General features: G+C 39.6%; 1 protein-coding gene across 3 annotated transcripts in view; it reads right to left on the bottom strand.

Moving 5' to 3' along the window:
- Positions 1-6,703: 6,703 nt before the first annotated feature.
- Positions 6,704-16,832, bottom strand: part of luzp2 (leucine zipper protein 2) — a 238,041-nt gene continuing 227,912 nt past the window's right edge. For 2 of the 3 annotated variants that reach the window (XM_023952504.1, XM_023952501.1), the window contains exons 11-12: positions 16,609-16,683; positions 6,704-7,619 (exon numbers count right to left, since the gene is read on the bottom strand). In XM_023952504.1, coding sequence (XP_023808272.1) covers positions 7,512-7,619; positions 16,609-16,683 — 183 coding nt within the window. In that variant the 3' untranslated portion in view covers positions 6,704-7,511. The remainder of the gene's footprint in view (positions 7,620-16,608; positions 16,684-16,832) is intronic. The other variant, XM_023952509.1, reaches the window with a different exon arrangement.

Raw genomic sequence — 16,832 nt, 5'->3', positions numbered from 1 at the left:
AAGTGCTTTAGGCGAAGCAGCCAGCTTAATATTATATTTTTCAGATTTTCATCGAGACAAAAACAGATCGACCAATCTTGCTTTTATTTTTACCCCTATTGAATGCTCACAGAGACACGGAAGTAGCGGCAGGAAGCGGCTTTTGCAGCAAGATGACCGGAGGGCGTACCACTGCCAGATGATGATGTGAACGTGAATACGATGGATGCTTCTGGGCTTTTTAAAATAAATAAATCTGTTCTCTAAACATCCTCCGTGTCTTCAATGCAATGTAATGAGACACACACAGACAGAAATGTGAAGGTATCTGCTGTAAATCTATGACGTAAATTAATAACAGGAAATGATCGGCTAGTCAGTTAGCATGTATCCTTATAGCCTTCGAATGTAAAGCAACTGACTGCCAAAGTTAATAAAAGACAAGTCCTGAATATTATTATTCCTATTCGACCCTAAACTACAATATCAGCTGTCTGTCAACCGACCAGCCAGTTGCCCAAATGCCGGCATACATCAGAGAGCTCTGCGGCGGCGCTAGTAGTAGCCTAGCAGGAGCTATCGAATGACAAAGCAGCCTAGTTATCATAAATCTTTTGATATTTTTCTTATATTCATTGAGACGGTAATAAAGTGATCATTTTTGTTTTTTATGTTCCTTTTTTGAACAAATATGGGTCACAGAGACACGTAAGTTACCGCTGAAAGCGGCTTAGTTTTGCCGGCGTACAGAGAGCATATCCGCGTGAATGACTTATGACCTGCATAATTATTGCGTTCGAAGGGATTAATTATTGCGTTCGAACGACATAATTATTGCGTTCGCACGAGTTAATCATTTCGAGGGAACGGAATAGTATTTTGAGGGAACGCAATAGTATCTTGTGGGAACGGAATAGTATTTTGAGGGAACGCAATAGTATGTTGTGGGAACGGAATAGTATTTCGTGCGAACGAGATAATAATCTGTGGGAACAAGATATTAATCTGTGGGAACAAGATATATTTTTATATCTTAATGTCAGGACACGGGCTCCGTAGTTTTTTCTAAAAGATGTAATAAAAGTTAAGTTAAAGGATTTAAAAACTGTATGATGTGTGTTCGTTGTGGTTTCAAGACGTTTAACAAGGATGACTTATTGTGTGCTGAGACACTGTCACTTTAACCCAATGCATCATGGGATATGTAGTGTGAAAACTGCCGCAAAAGGGCAGAAAGACTCACGTCTCTGAGCTACATTGTTTTGTCCACTGTTTCCACGGTCTGATACCAGTTTCTGTGGAAAGCTACACCGCTAAATATGAGCTTTAGCTGGTATTTTGTTAGAACTGAGAGACTTTATGAGCTAAATCAGAACAAGGAAGTGAAGACTTTAACCACTTCTAGTTGGTCAGACTGATGACGTGTAATTAAGCCTCCAAGAATGATTGGTGAAGACGGATAAAGTGGCGGGACTTTTCCGAAAACCGCTGACGCTACGGCTAAATCGTGGTACCGTCATTCTTATCAAAATGTCTTCAATAGAATCAAATAAACACAAAGAAAAAAGTATTTTATGATCTTTCATATTCCTAACAACTCAGTGTTTTATTAGATGAACAAAGAGCTGATATCCTGGAGATGGAAAATGTTTTTAGATCAATTAATGAGGGCAATTTCCCACAGCACACCTAACCATCTCCCACGGCACACTAGTGTGCCGCGGCACACTGGTTGAAAAACACTGCTCTAAAGTACAGTAAGGAGATTGTTAAAAGACACCACAGAAAATATTTAACAGGTACGAAAATAAATGTAGTGTCTAAGGGAAGTTTGTTTGTGTGTGTGTCTGTGCTGAAGCTGTTTCTGGGCTCCCAGGGGTGCAGGAAGGGAGGGGGTAGGGCGTGTGAGGGTGTGGAGCGCATACACGCACAGTCAGTGGCTGATTTGGAGTTAAGGAAAAAATACTAAAGAAAGTTCCTCTGAGACTGGTTCTTTTGTTTTACCTGCTCTGGAGGCTCTGAGGGTTCGAACGCGCAACTGAACCCCGAAGGCAGATCAGCCTCACCGTCTAATTCGTGTTCTGCATCCAGCGGCTCGTCTTTAGCTGTAGATGTCTGCTCGCGCAAAGGCAGTAGGGAGGGGAGGGGGTGTGGGACGGTTTTGGTGATCAGAACGACTTGCCGCCTGCTGGCTGTGCATTTGGAATGAAATGCATGACTGATGCTACCACAGTTTAGTGGGGTGGGGTGGCTGCTGGGGTGGCCAGGTGTTGGCCCGGGGTGGCTGTGCCACTGCTTCCATGAGTCTCGATCACATGCCCAGGCAAAAATAATAACGCCAAAAATATATTAAAATAGGGTCTCTCTCTCTGGTGTCTTCTAGAGGTCGGGTCAAATTTGTGGGCGGGCCGGGTTGTAGTTTGGGGACCCCGGATGTAGACTGTATCAGATTAAGATTATCTTCAAAACATATATAAATTAATATTGTATTTCTACACAAATATGTCTAAGGCCACCTTTACACTGCATGGTTCAAGTGACCCAATTCCGATTGACAGATCGGATATGACCGGTGAACGTGCAAGCAGGACAAAAGCTACGTTAACCGTGTTAGCCGATAACACACAAACTTGTTGGGAGCTGTAAAAAACAGACATTTTGATAGAGCACTGTATAAATCGCTTCAACATCAATAAACACAACCAGCATAATTACATATTTACCAGACTATAAGGCACACTGTTGTTTTTGAAAAACAGTAGGTTTTTAAGTGCGCCTTATTGGTAATACAATAACTCAGTCTGAAGACATTGTAAAAGCTGTGAATGTAATGCACTTTAAATCAAACTTTCTGTATGTCTTCTGTACCTTCTTGTTTTATATCTTCATCCTGTAAACAAATTGCATTAAAATGAATATATACTAAACATGAGAGGAATGTTTCTACCACTAGTCAAAGTTGAAGACTTCCTGTCCTTAAAGCTGTACATTTTCACACACAGTTCAGACGTGGCTGTAAGAATGAAGACGGGATACAAAGCCACACCTGTCACTTTGATCATATCTCCCCCTGTTTATGGAAAGGAGAGCTTGACCGCCTTTCTTCTCTCCCGTTGCTTGGAAGCAGGTGGCCTTGAAGTTCAGCAGCACAGTTTGAAAGAGTCACTGCAGGTCTCCTAATCCTATAGCAACAGGCCTCTCCCTTTTCATCTCTGATGGATGTGGAGCCGACCTGAGAAAAAAGGCTCTCGAACTCACTAAAAAGGCAGATTAAATGTGTGTGGCACCTGTTTGCCCAACATGGAAACTCTTGAATTCTGACTGATGGCAGAATGTCACATGGAGGGAAGTTGTGACCACAGAGCTGCTTATAGCAGTGGGTGGTAGTCAAGCTTAAAAAGGGAATCACAGAGGTTCCTTTTTCTCCTCAGCAACAGAGAATGAGAACATAAAACGGAAGGTTTGTCACACAGTGGGAGTTTACACGCTTCTTTTCTCATTTGAATACTTTCAGCTACGAAAAGTAAACAATACTTGATTGAATGTTTATTTACTCTTGCTCCCATTTAGTCTGCCCACACTCTGGACTGGCAAACTGCATTCAGTTGTAGTTTATTTCTGCTGGCTACACTTCCTCCTTTTTATTTTTTATTTTTTGCAATACTTTCTTTAAGTCCTATTCCGATCCCAGCAGACTTTTAATTATGATTATGTTTTTTTTTAGCCCAAATCCAAAAACCTCTGTCCTTTTCTAGGACACAGTTTCTGCAGTGCGGCAGTAGTTTTTTTAGATAATTCACCTCTGAGTTGTGGGCGGTATTGTGGGTGTAGCCCAATGTATTTTCTATGTCGCAAATGTGCTTTTTTTCTGCTCTCAATTCACAAAGATTTGAATACACAAATACTTAGAGATGTAATTTTGAGCTGAATTTTCTTTATACATGTCCTCCATTAATTAAAAAACATCACAAGAACATGTTAAAAACACCAAATAACTTTCATCAGAGTAGGTCTTAATGTTTTTGATTTAAAAGTTAATTTAAGATAATATGGCCATGAAGCATTCTTTCTGCAGTTGTCATTCACTTTTAAATAATTCTAAACTGTGTTTATGAGGTGACTTATAGATTTCACAAGAACAGGCAGATGGCTGGACCCAAATGCAGCAGGTTTACTAGCTCAGTCCACAAAGCTAAATCAGGGTCAGGCAGGTGGGAGTCAATAACAGGCATAAGATCATCAGAGGAGAGACGTGGTAGTCAGGATCCAGGCGAGCGTCGGGTCAGGCGGCAGGAAAACAGAGACAGGGTCAGGAGACAGAAAATCAGGTTCAAATAAAACACTTGGTAATGAAGGCAGAGTGGCACAGACAGCACCTTACACTGACCTTCACACAGTGCAGAGCTTAAGTATGCTGTGGTTGATTGAATGAATGAGAGTCAGCTGTACAGCATCCAGGAAGTGTGTGCTGGGGTTGCTGGGAGATAAAGTGGGGTTAGAACTTTGGAGGCAGTTCCCACCGGTGATCAGAGGGGGAAACAGAGCTCTTACTTCTGACAATAGAAAAAGCTCCAGTTCTTTGAATTTTTCAACAGTTTATGCAATAAGGTAATGATTCTGAATCAGAGAAAAGCTAATACTTTCTATGACACTTTAAATTAGGGGTTGACATATTTTACGTTAATCAACAAATTCTAAAATGTAGAGAAGCAACTTTGTAATGTTACCCTGAATTTACACTGGTTCGTCTGTGTGGGGAGTTCGTCTCATGGCCGTTTACATCGTTTCTGTTGCGTCTCCGGTCCGTCCCCCCTTCCCCTAGGCTCCCGGAGGACTGGTTTGTTTTTTGCCACCCCCGTGTGGAGTAGTTCGTCCCGGTCTCTTTGCTCATCCAAAACTTAAGAAATCAGGCCCCGTGCCCTCTCCTTTTGTCGTCCATGGCGAAAATGGACGCCGGTTCGATCTGCAGTGTTAACGTGTATTCTTACACGGACACATCACCTTAATAAAATTGTAAAATGTAATTTAATAAAGTTTTATTTTGAACATGTTTCTCATTTCCCTAGCTTTTTGCTGCAATATAGAACTCCTGCATGAAGCTTGTTTGTGTTCTGAATGTACAGATGTAAGACGCAGACAAGATGGAGGCGACGTAAACATTCTGATTATTTTGTGTTTTCCACATAATGGTCCCTCTGTGTTCAGTGTCTTCTTATTTGTTGGGGACAAAACCAAAATTTTATAAAACGGAAGACCTTTTCATTGTGGCATCAATTTCAACATTCTGTGAGTATAAAAAGCTGATTTTGCCACAAAGTCATTCCTAGTTAATTAACAAAGACGTCGCTTAAAAGTCAAGCAGCACCACCTGGCCACAGCGCATCTGCAGGTTAGAAGTAGGCAGTCAGATGTTGCAGGTGAACTTGGTGTGTCTCAAAGTGTCATCGGCAGTCTTGCATCAAGGTATAGGGTAAGGATAAAAATGTATTGCCATTTGTACATGTTAAAGGTTGAAAACAAGTACAGTGGAATTTTTCTTTGGCAGCTCTTGAGTCACCGTGAATTACAGGATAAACAAAACAACAAAAACTACTGGGAGAGTTTGTGACAGACCTAGGGGTGGAGAACCGCCAGTGACAGACCTCAACCTTGACCAGTACCTAAGGTAGTAAAGGCCACACAGTTGCAGGCCTGTTTACCAGATGTGAGGGGAACTAGGGTTTTCAGAAGAATAATTCACAACTGACTCCACCGGAGATGACCGTTGGAAGTGACTCCATTTACACCAAAAAACCGCCATGTACGTTTGCAGAGTACCATGTGACCCGGACAATACAGCAAAGATCTATTGTTATATCGTCCTGTTCACTGATGAGTGTCGCATTACCTTTGTCGTCAGTTTAGTGGAGAGGGTGAGGTGAGCGATACACAGAGTCAAACATGGTTCCCGGGGTTAGCTTTGCTGGAGACAGTGCAACAGTCTGGCCAGGGATCGCCAGTCTGGGCAAAACCAATTTGGTTGTTGTAGATGGCCCAGTCACTGCATGTTTTTTTTATACCTCCGAGACATCATAGATATCATAATTCCCCAATTCTACCAGGATAGCCCCAACTGTTCATGGTTGATAATGCTCCACCACATGGTGACAGAGTCGTCACAGCTTGACTTCAGGAAGTTGGAGTGCCTCATATGGTTTGCCCAGCATAGACCCCTGACCTGAACCCCTATAGGGCACGTCTGGAACCAGCTAAAAGGAGAGACTGGAGGATCGTACCCCTCCTCCAAGTGACCTGACAGAACTGCATGTAGAACTAGTGGGAGAGTGGAACGCCTCAGAACAACATCATAAGGCTAGTGAGGAGCATGAGACGTCGCTGTAAAGCTGTATTGCAGCAAATAGAGGAAATACTCGTTATTGACATGGTCATTTGTTGTTATATGGGGCTTTCTTTGTTATTATCCTAATGTTTGGGATAATACATATCAAAGTAATGAAAATTGTGTTTCTTCTCATTCATCATTAGTAATATCAAAGGGAACATTTACATATTTCCTTATAATTTAGACCAAATAGGAAAAGTACTCATGCAATGTCACTAATTTGTGAGTAGTGTTGTTTGCATCTTTTTCTTTCTTTATAGTTTTGTTCATTTAACAACACCCGCAGATATTCCCGAAAAACCTTCATTTATCATTCAGAAAGCTCGACACAAACACGCGTGATCATTTCTTTCCCACAAAGAACCATTTATTCTTTTACACATTTACTGAAAATTACAATTTTATTGAAAGGACACAGGAAGGTCAGAGAACACGGATACATGTAGCTAGGAGTTACTACTCAGTGCATGGCACATTCTTGGGGAGACGACCCATTGTGAGTCTTTGGCTCTTTGCCTCCAGAGTGTTAAAGGCAGAAAGACTGATGAAATATTAAATGTTGAACAGTTGGCCAGCCAACTTGAGCCTCTATATTTCAAAGTGTGGAGGAGTAAATTAACCTTGCTACAATGAGTGACAAAGAATAGTCTAAGCTGGGTAGTAGTGGTGGTTGTAGTAAGGTACTGATGGGGGGAGGGGGGGGAATAGTAATAGTACTTTTTCATTTGTCAATCAATACACTAATTACAAGAAACAGTGTCAGACCTCACCAGTGCAAAGGGATTTTTTTCTAGAAAGATCAAACATTTAGAAAGCAGTGTCCTGACTCAGAAAAAGTCAGGGAAGTAAACAACAAATAAACAATCATGAAACAAGTTACCAGTGCCATTGCTACCTTTGAAAAAAATTTCTAAACGCATGCCATTTTCTATGCAGATCTTTAGATGACAGTTTGAAATTTGTTGACATTTCCAGTATCTCAGCTTCCGCTAACAATGCTGATATGCATATGTCTAGCCGTGTGTGCATTAAAAGTGTGTGTCAATGCGTGTGGGTGCACGCTTCTTCCGAGAGTGCGCAAGTGTGTGTGCTCTTAGAAAGATCCTCCAGGCGATGTAGGAGCTCGGCTTTCCGATGACATGCCATCCGCTCAGTCGTGTTTATGTGGCTTTGTCTTTTTGATGCCGCCTCCTGCTGCCTCCCCACTGTCGTCTGTGAGCTTTGTGTTGAATTTTCCAGGCTGCACTTGGCTCCTTTGCTGTTGGGTTCAAAAGAAATAATTAAAAAAAAGGTTCATAATGAGTAAGACTGGCAAAACAATTTCTTGCAAGAGACATACGGTGGTCTGTAATCTCATTTGGAAAAAAAAGCTCCTGAGGTCTGTGAAAAACAAAAAAAGGTGGGAAATTACACTTTTCAAAATTAAAATGATATGTATACATGCTTTATACTGCTATTCTGGTGGTAACTGTTGTTTCAGATGAAATCCAACTAAAATTTACTTGAATTTGAAACAAACGCTAAAGGAAACAATTCAGACCGAAGTGTCCATCAAACAGGACGTCCAAAACAATATGAAATGTTAATTTTGTCATTTTCTTTGTTAGGTCTAACTCCTGCCGTGTTATTAAGGTCTATTTCTCACTGGTCTCATGATCATGGAAACCACACCAGGTGAGATCTGGTTTGGAGCCCTAGACCTACAGGTGGATTGATGGTCTCGGTATTGTATTTTGGCACGACTACACCAACAGTTGACACCTCAGCCTCCAGCTTCCTGCTGATGGTTCTGTTGTCTATCCCGGTCTTGTACATGTCTACAACCTCCACCGCTAAATCCACTGAAAGCTCTTCAGTCTTTCCCATGATGGTTCATTCATTCATCTTCTTGACCGTTTATTCCCTTTCGGGGTCACGGGGTTGCCGGAGCCTATCCCGGCCACTTGGGCGTAGGCAAGGGATACCCTGGACTGGTCGCCAGTCTGTCACAGGGTAGAATATCTTCAACCACACATCCATTCACTCTCACACTCACACCTATGGCCAATTTAGAGTTGCCAATCAACCTATGAAGCATGTTTTTGGAGAGTGGGAGGAAGCCGGAGATCCCGGAGAAAACCCACGCATGCACGGGGAGAATATGCAAACTCCACACAGAAAGGTCCCCCATTGATGTTGTGTTTTTCATGTCCCCCAGCCGGGACTTGAACCGGGGGCCTTCTTGCTGTGAGGCAAGAGCGCTAACCACTGCGCCACCGTGCAGCCCCAAATCACCCCATGATGGTGAGTTTGGAATCTGACTGATGGACTGATTCCGTGGAAAGGTGTCTTTTCTGCAGGTGATTGGTTCAAACAGGTGTCTTTAATACATGTGACGGGATGATCAGGAGAGTCTAACTAGTCTGTGTGAACAGAGCTCTTCATGGTTACCAGGGAGGTCAAATACTTATTTCCCTCTATGAAATACAACTAGATCTATATAAATTCAATTTCTTGATTTTCTATCTTTCACTGTTTAAATGAACCTTCTGTTAAAATGTCAGATTGTCAATTTCTTTTCAAGTGTGCAAACCTACCACACAAGCAAGGGATCAAATACTTATTTTCTCCACTGTAGGTGTTAATTTGTTGTATTTTTTCTCTAAAATCCCAAAATGTAGATTTCATTAAAAGGGAACTTATATAGTAGTCCTACCATTTCGTCTCACATTTCATTTATGTACTCATGTGTGAAGATGTTGTAATTCAATTTCCATTTCTTGCAAAAGTAAGTAATTTGTACTGTGAACACTGGTGCTACATTGTTCACCTTTTGAAGGTTTATTCATAAGATTCACGACAGACTCAATTTAATATGTAATAAAATGCAAATGTTTTATTCGGTTCATGTTTACCCAGAAGGCGGATTGGCTTCAGAACTGAAAATAAAAAGTGGTTCAAGAGGTCAATGCCACTCTGAAGTGCCGTCTCATATTTTTCAATGGGCGCCTCAGCTTTTCGTTTTGAGGGTTAGGGGGTTGGGCGGACGTGTAGAATGAAGATTTGGTCTTAATCCTCTTTGCCTTTGTAACTGCCTCTGATAAAGAGCTGACCTGTGAAAAGTTTGCCTCACCCGTCACCAAATGATTTCTGCTTTAGACTGCAACACCCCTCTCGGTCTCAAAGATGGGAGAAGCACTTTTTGAGAAGTGATTATTTCTCTTTAGCAGTCAAAAGCCATTGAAGCAACTGATTTAGCCATTTTCAAGGCGCTTTTTAGATTATAAAGTAGAAAATTCAACTGCATCTATAATAAAAACCCCAGACGTTTTGAGCATTTCATGACACAACCAACCTGTCCATGTATTCTAAAGCACTATGTGTAATGTGAGCCATGCTAGTAGCTGTGCTTTGACAGTGTGTGACTTAACTTTTAGAATCGTTTTAATATTTGATTTAAATATACGGTCTATCCTCTGGGATGAGGCCTCTGACATTTTCACAGGCAGCTTCTTCTGATAGATAGCAGGTTGGAAATCTTGGTACCCTGATACTCCTGGAAATAATCATTTGCATAAAGATTTAAAAAAAAAACTTCAGTGTTGTGCAGGCTTTATTCCTCAGACAAACACACTAATGGAAAAATATCAAAGATTTGTTCACACAAATTATTAAACAGATGGGAACACATTGTAAGTTCTGTGTCTTTGGAACTCTTGAAGGAAAACTTCAAAGCTAATATTACACTACCTGGGGATATGCTTCATTATTTACTAAAGTTCACATAATTTTAGATTATTGGAGGTTTTCATCTACAGTGTATCCATACCAAGCGCCATAGAAAATCACGCTGTTTCAATACATTGAGGTGAGCCTCAGTCAGCTTTGAACTGTTTGTGTGTGTTTCTGTTGTACATCTGATATCGTTCAGGATAAACTGGAAAAAATGTCATATGTCAGTGATAAAACTTTATTCTATTCTATTCTCCGCACTGTGAGGCGCACTTCCAAAAACCGACAGTGCGTCTTGAAAAAAGTGGTCATAGTTGTTCGTAGTATTATTCTGATTTTGGCGATTTTTTTGATGTATACCGTGGGGAACTATGTATTTGAAACCTTCTTAAAGGTTATGTTAATGTCATGCAATTTCATGTTAATAATGTACTTTTTATATTATCTCATTTATTTTATTTTATCTACAGTCTCTTGGTGGCTGGCCATAGTCAGCGGGGCAGAGGATAAAAACTAGCTAAGGCTACAATCCTGCGTATGTACAGTGTGTCTCTATTTTAGAGCACTCCACACTGTTTTTTATGTATATGCATTGTCCCTTTAATAAATAAATACAAATATATGGATTAATTAGTCAGGTTCAGAGCAGCTTGCATGTTTTGACTAATTCAAACTGTCTTTGACAATGACAAGTTTAAGCAAGGCAGAAAGCCTCTGGAAACCAATTCATCGACCAAAGCATCGGTTTAGAGTTGACTAAAGTCACTGTGAAGAATGCCTTAAAGCGTGCTGGCTGCTCACAGTTACACATCACTCTGTGTGGCAGTGCGACATCACCTGACCGGAAGTACAACAAACAAAAAGGGAACATGACACAGCTGCATTATTCCTGCCACTGTATCACTCACAGCATTTTCATATTTTATGAAAAGTACTTGTACTGCAAATACTTAAATATTAACCAAGATACTTTTTTATAGGTCCTAAGGCAACCTGCCTCTCCTCCTTTCTAATCTGTAATTAACTCTGTTTTTTATTACAATATTTTCAAGTTACATGTTTATCATTTTAATTTCTTCATTTACATTTAATACAAAATTGAAAGCTTAGTGATAAAATGTGGTTTTCTCATCAAGGCAGGGAAAGGCAATATTTGTTAAGCACCTTTTTATACTCAGGAGACTCTTAAAGAGCTTTACAGAATTTACATTTAACCACCCTCAACTAATTCCCCTAATAATGGATGTTGTGTTTTGACTTCTTTGCCATTGTTACTACAGGCTTTATTAGGCACTTTAATGACCTTAGGTTATGTCTTGAACTTTTGTGAACCCCTTGTTCCTTTTTTAATTGCAGCAGTACAAAACCGCGAGCACTGTACTGCAGCAAAGAACTTGATGTTATTGGTAAATTAGAGGTTTGGTGGTTTTTTGGGCCAAGCAAAAAAGGGCTTACGTTATTTCATCTACTGTAACTCTTCAACCGTTTACACAATTTTATGTAATTCCAGCTGATTCTGACTCGGAGAAAAACAGCTATGCGCTGTGATGCAGCACTTTACCTGAGACCCCCTACAGATTTGCCCATATTCACCCGTAAGGGCAGTTGTGACTGAATACTTTTCCAGTGTTAAAGGGTTAAGAGCTTTCATTTGACATTAAGGTGACTTCTGATTTGGTTTTCTCCATATAGGAAGTAAACCTTTTTTGGATCTTGAGGCACAATTGAGCGGTAGGCCAGAGGTGTCTAAATCCAGGCCTCGAGGGCTGGCCTCCTGCTGGTTTTCCAGAAACCCTGCCCTATCTGCTGCTGATTTGCCTGGATCAGGTGTGTTTAGCCAGTAAGGAGCTTCAATGGCAGGTTGGTTGGAAAACATGTAGAACCATGGCCCTCAAGGCCTGGAATTAGACCCCACTGTTTGCTGTAGAAAAAGTCCCAGCAGTGATCAGATGCAACATCTGACCACAACCATAACACCTTACTGAATAAGCACATGTGAGAGAAAGACATGCTCAGATCATCAGATAGAGGGGAAAAAAAAAACGGGATTCTAATTTCCACTTGACTTATTCCTTATTATGAAAATGTTCTCTGCTTTTCTATTGTGCATTCATAGAAAAATGTAAAGCAAATCACAGACACAAACATACAAACTGGACCACAAGAAAGAAATGTCATCCTTTAAACCAGCTGTGTCAAACTCATTTTCACTGAGGGCCACATCAGCATAGCGGCTGTCCTCAAAGGGCCAGATATAACTTATACATGTAACTAAATGTACTGACAAATAAATGTAACGACTTCTCAATGTTAAATAACTCATTATTTATGTATTATAACTTTTTGAAGTGACAGTTACAGTTGCATAGAAACATATGTTTGCTTGTTACTCTGCCATAAATCCTTTTAAATTTGATTTTGTCAGGTTAGGTTATATGGACAGTGTTTAAGTCCTAATGTATAGTTGCCCAGTCCTATATTTCAAGTCTGATTCCCCCAAAATATGAATAAATACACACCTATTTTAAATTTTATTTTCAGAAATTCAAAACTTTAATGCTCTCGCGGGCCACATAAAATGACATGGAGGGCCACATTTGGCCCCCGGGCCTTGAGTTTGACACACCTCTCAGAATATTTGCTGAACTGTTTATTGATGTGGTTTTTACTGTAAAGCTGATATACATTTGTGGAAAAATATTGTCTTCTGTTTAGTAACTTTGGGAAATGCTGCTCATGTAAGTGTTTCCTTTATTTTCAACCTTTTATTGCTTTTCCATTTTTCTTCTTCCATAAACAGCTAAATATTGGAGAAGACGGCCTTCAGCCTTAAATCAAACCCAAGGTCGCATACTGCAGGTAAAGTGGCAGAGATCGATCCTCAGAGGTGGTGATGCAAATCACCCCTAATCAGATTTTTTACCACCGCATGAATGGTGAAGGTTGAGTCTGAGTGATGCCAACACACAGCAGGAAGAAGGCTGATCCCAGATTTGATCCCAGATGCTCAACACAGACAGAAGAATAGATCAAAAGGAAATTGTTGGCAAAATAATCACTACAGAGACATTACAGTTAAATTTTGAACAGTCCCAAAACTGAAATAAAATAAAGAAAAAACTAATTTTAAAACAATATTTGTAGACCTCCTGTCAATACTGAATTAAATAACTTACGTAACAGACGGCGTCTGCTTTTTATTTCTCCAGGTGACAATAACATTAAAATTCAGCTGACATATTGTCTGTTGTTTTATAAGATTAAAAAACAAACAAAACATTTTTCAGCTGGGAATAATAATTCTGCCTGTTTGTCAAAATTTGCTTTGATTTTTTTTCTTTTTTTTCTCTATTAATCCACATTGTCTAAAAATGGATCCTGGCCACCTGGAACGCTGTACAGTTTCAGGGTGTTGGACATCACTCAGATGAGAGCCTGGGTTTGGTTTTTACCATCTGCCACTGCCAAACAGGTGGGACTCCATTCGGTAATAAGGTGAGGAAAGCTGGTATTCATGAACACTGGCAAGACATTGAATATCACACATGAAAGTGAAATGGAAACACTGATTTTTTTTTCTTTTTTTGGAACTGATTTTTTTAAATAGCTGACACTGGTGCTTTATTTTTCTTGTTACATTTGGGTACAATTTCCCCCTAAAGTGCTCATCATTGTTGATATAAAACTGTCAACTGCCTTGGATGAACATAAAATTCATGCGGGAAATGCTGCAATCTGCATCTTGGCTGCAAATAAATATGTGGGAATAACATCAGCCTTTATTTTGTCAGGACACGACTGGAAACACAAATCCATGTGATTATTTGAACGGTTTCTAAGGACTGAACCGCATTTCTGCTTCGAAAAGCTCACGCACCACCCCAAAGCCGCTCCTCTGCTTGGGGACTCAGTTCTACTGGGAGACACAGTTCTCCTGATTTCGGCAGCTGGTTCACCGAGCTGGGGGACGGATCGCAGTCTGCCACACGTGACAAAGCATCCTCCCCTCCCCTCAAGCACAAAGCTATAAGTCCGGCTGATCTGCTCAGAGACACGGTTCACTCGGTAAACATAAGCAGTTTTCTTTCGTATTGTGCAAATACTGTACGTGGAAATAGTCAAATTTCACAAGCTGTAGGTCCTGTGACCTTCCCATATTATATATTTTAAAGCTTCTTTTGGATATCCCAACATGTGTGTTCTGGTTTTGATGGTGAATTTTACAATATTTTTGAGCCCCAGAAGAAATTTTGGCCCCATTTATTTTTTAACATTATTTCCTGCTGTGACGTAATCTCTTTTTTTTTTTTTTTTTTTTTATGCCCAAAATTCGTTTTGACCTGTTACATTTTAGAGAGTTTTAAAAGTATGTGGTGGAGTCGGAAAGAAATGCAAAAACAAAATGATCCTAGCAGTCCAGGACTGTTGCTGGGCTTGATAAAAGGTTCATGGTAACTTCAGTCAAATAAACATAGAAGTTAAGGCAGTTGGAGGCACTGGATCGTTCGTGGGCTTGTTAAAGAAACAAAGTCAACAAGGACAATAAAAGATTTCCTCAGATTTTTGAAGGCTATCATTTGGAGTGTGCAGACAGCTGTGAAACTATCTGGTGGATTCAGTGAGTTCAGCAGAAGGTCAGTTTGTGAAATACACTGAAACACTGAGCCTAAAAGCTCCATCTCTGCAGGCATCAAATGTAATATTACTGTAAATGTTAAAAAGGCTGGAAGGGTTGCAGAGAGAAAACAATATCCTCTCAGCAAACAACATCAAACTGAACGCGTCTGGAAATATTACACACAAAACCCCATTTGGTAAAAAAGTACATAGTGTTCATTAACTTGAACAACTCATTGTTAGCTCTTCAGCACAGACGTGAAAACGTTGCCGATTCTGGCCTGTTTTTCACCAAAAGGACACAAAAACCCTTCTTTTATCAAGCCATTTATCAACTTTTCTTTAAATCTGTTTACATTTGCTAAAGGTTTCCTGAAACTGAGTTATAAACCAGAACTTGATCCTTAATCTGACAGCCAATCTGTTCTAGCAAAAAATAAAAAAAAAACAATCAAGCTGTGAAAGTAAACTTGTCCTAGTCAGAACTTTAACCTGTTTTAAATGAGTTTGGACTTTAGAAGCTGCACGGAAACAAAACAAAACAATATTCTATAAGATTTGTTATATGAAGACAAGAGAAATGTACACTGTTAGATATAAACTCTATGAACAATGTTTGCCTGGGTAGTAATAATAGACGTATTTTAAGAAAATAAGAAAAGATTGAAAGTTTTTAACTGTATCTCATGATCTATTCTATTGAAAGTAAGAAGGGGCACTTAAACTATACCTTAACTATAAAAAAATAAGACGGTGCTCATTATAATCTGGAGCATTTTATGAACAGATAAATTCTGGTTCTGCTTACTAATGTCAAAGGGATTTTTGAGAGTAACTGTACATGGTCCTTTGTTAAAATGTTTTTTTTACATGTTGAAAACAAGTTTGGCTAGTATTGTGAATGTGCTTATGCTGCTAACGGGTAGCAATGTTGGACTATTTTTAAAATTAATATGATCCTAACAAAGTTAGGAGTCAGCGTGGTCACAATAATGTTTGTTTTAGCGGGATCAGTCTTTTATGTTTTTACGTATTGCAAACAGGTTTGAGTGCTATTTTAAATAACATGGCTAACATGTAGTCGTATTGGACTGTGGTTGTGTCAAATTTCCTTAAACTACACACTACATAGTGCACTGTGACCTAAAATCTTCCCAGAAGTCTCCAGTGTGCATCAATGCTCACTAGATCGGCGAATATATAGACCACAATGCATTGCGGCGAAACAATTTTTTGCCAAAAAAAAAGTATTTTAATGTATTTTTTAATAAATCATTAACGTTTTTATCTTCAGAAGACAGTGGATCATAAGTGATAGTTGCAAAACGATCATATCAATGACATTTTCTCTTTGTAAAATCGATGATGACATATTCGCCATTTAAAAAAAAAAAAAAAAGATAGGGAGCATGGTGTCCAAATTGCTTTTAACTAGATATTTCTGCACTGTGTAGTTTCTTAGCAGTTAGGGAGTAGGGTGGGAATTCGGATACAACCCGAGTTTTATTACGTGTTTCAAAAATGTTTTGGCTGGTATTGTGAATACGCTACTGGTGCTAACGGGTAGCAGTGCTGGACTTTGTTTTTTTTAACGTGTTGGGTGTTAAGAGTAGTTAAAATAATATTTGTTTTTGCAGTATCAGTCTGTTATTTACGTGTTGCAAACAAGCTTGGGAGTTGCATGTATTGTAAATATGCTAACATGACTAACACAGCTAATGTTCTGGTTCTAGAATTACTGTGAAAACAGTTAATAAAGTCTGACTGACTGAATTATCTCTAATTCTTTTGTCTCATTTGATGCGCCTTGTAGTTCGGTGCGGCTTATACATGACAACATTTTGAAAATAGATATTTTATTGACAGTTTGCTGTATAACTCAGTGTGCCGTATTAATTGGAAAACGTGAGCAAACACACCTGTTGGACCTCTGGTTGCTTTTTGCTGTCTTGAACAGATTCTGCTGTCTGATTCTGGAAGCATTCACCTGCAGTCTGTAGACGGAAGAAAAAGCATTAAATGCCTGAGTGTAGGAGAAACAATATTTTCAACATTTTTATTAAAAAAAAAAAAAGATTACATTATTTTATAGGCCTATACAAATCATGGAGAGGCAATAAAGTCCCTGCGTTCTTTGGACTGG

This window comes from Oryzias latipes, chromosome 3, assembly GCF_002234675.1.
Source record: "Oryzias latipes chromosome 3, ASM223467v1".
In the NCBI taxonomy this organism is placed as follows: Eukaryota; Metazoa; Chordata; class Actinopteri; order Beloniformes; family Adrianichthyidae; genus Oryzias; species Oryzias latipes.
The sequence above is the reverse complement of the archived record's forward strand: the minus strand, read 5'-3'. Positions and strand labels throughout refer to the sequence as shown.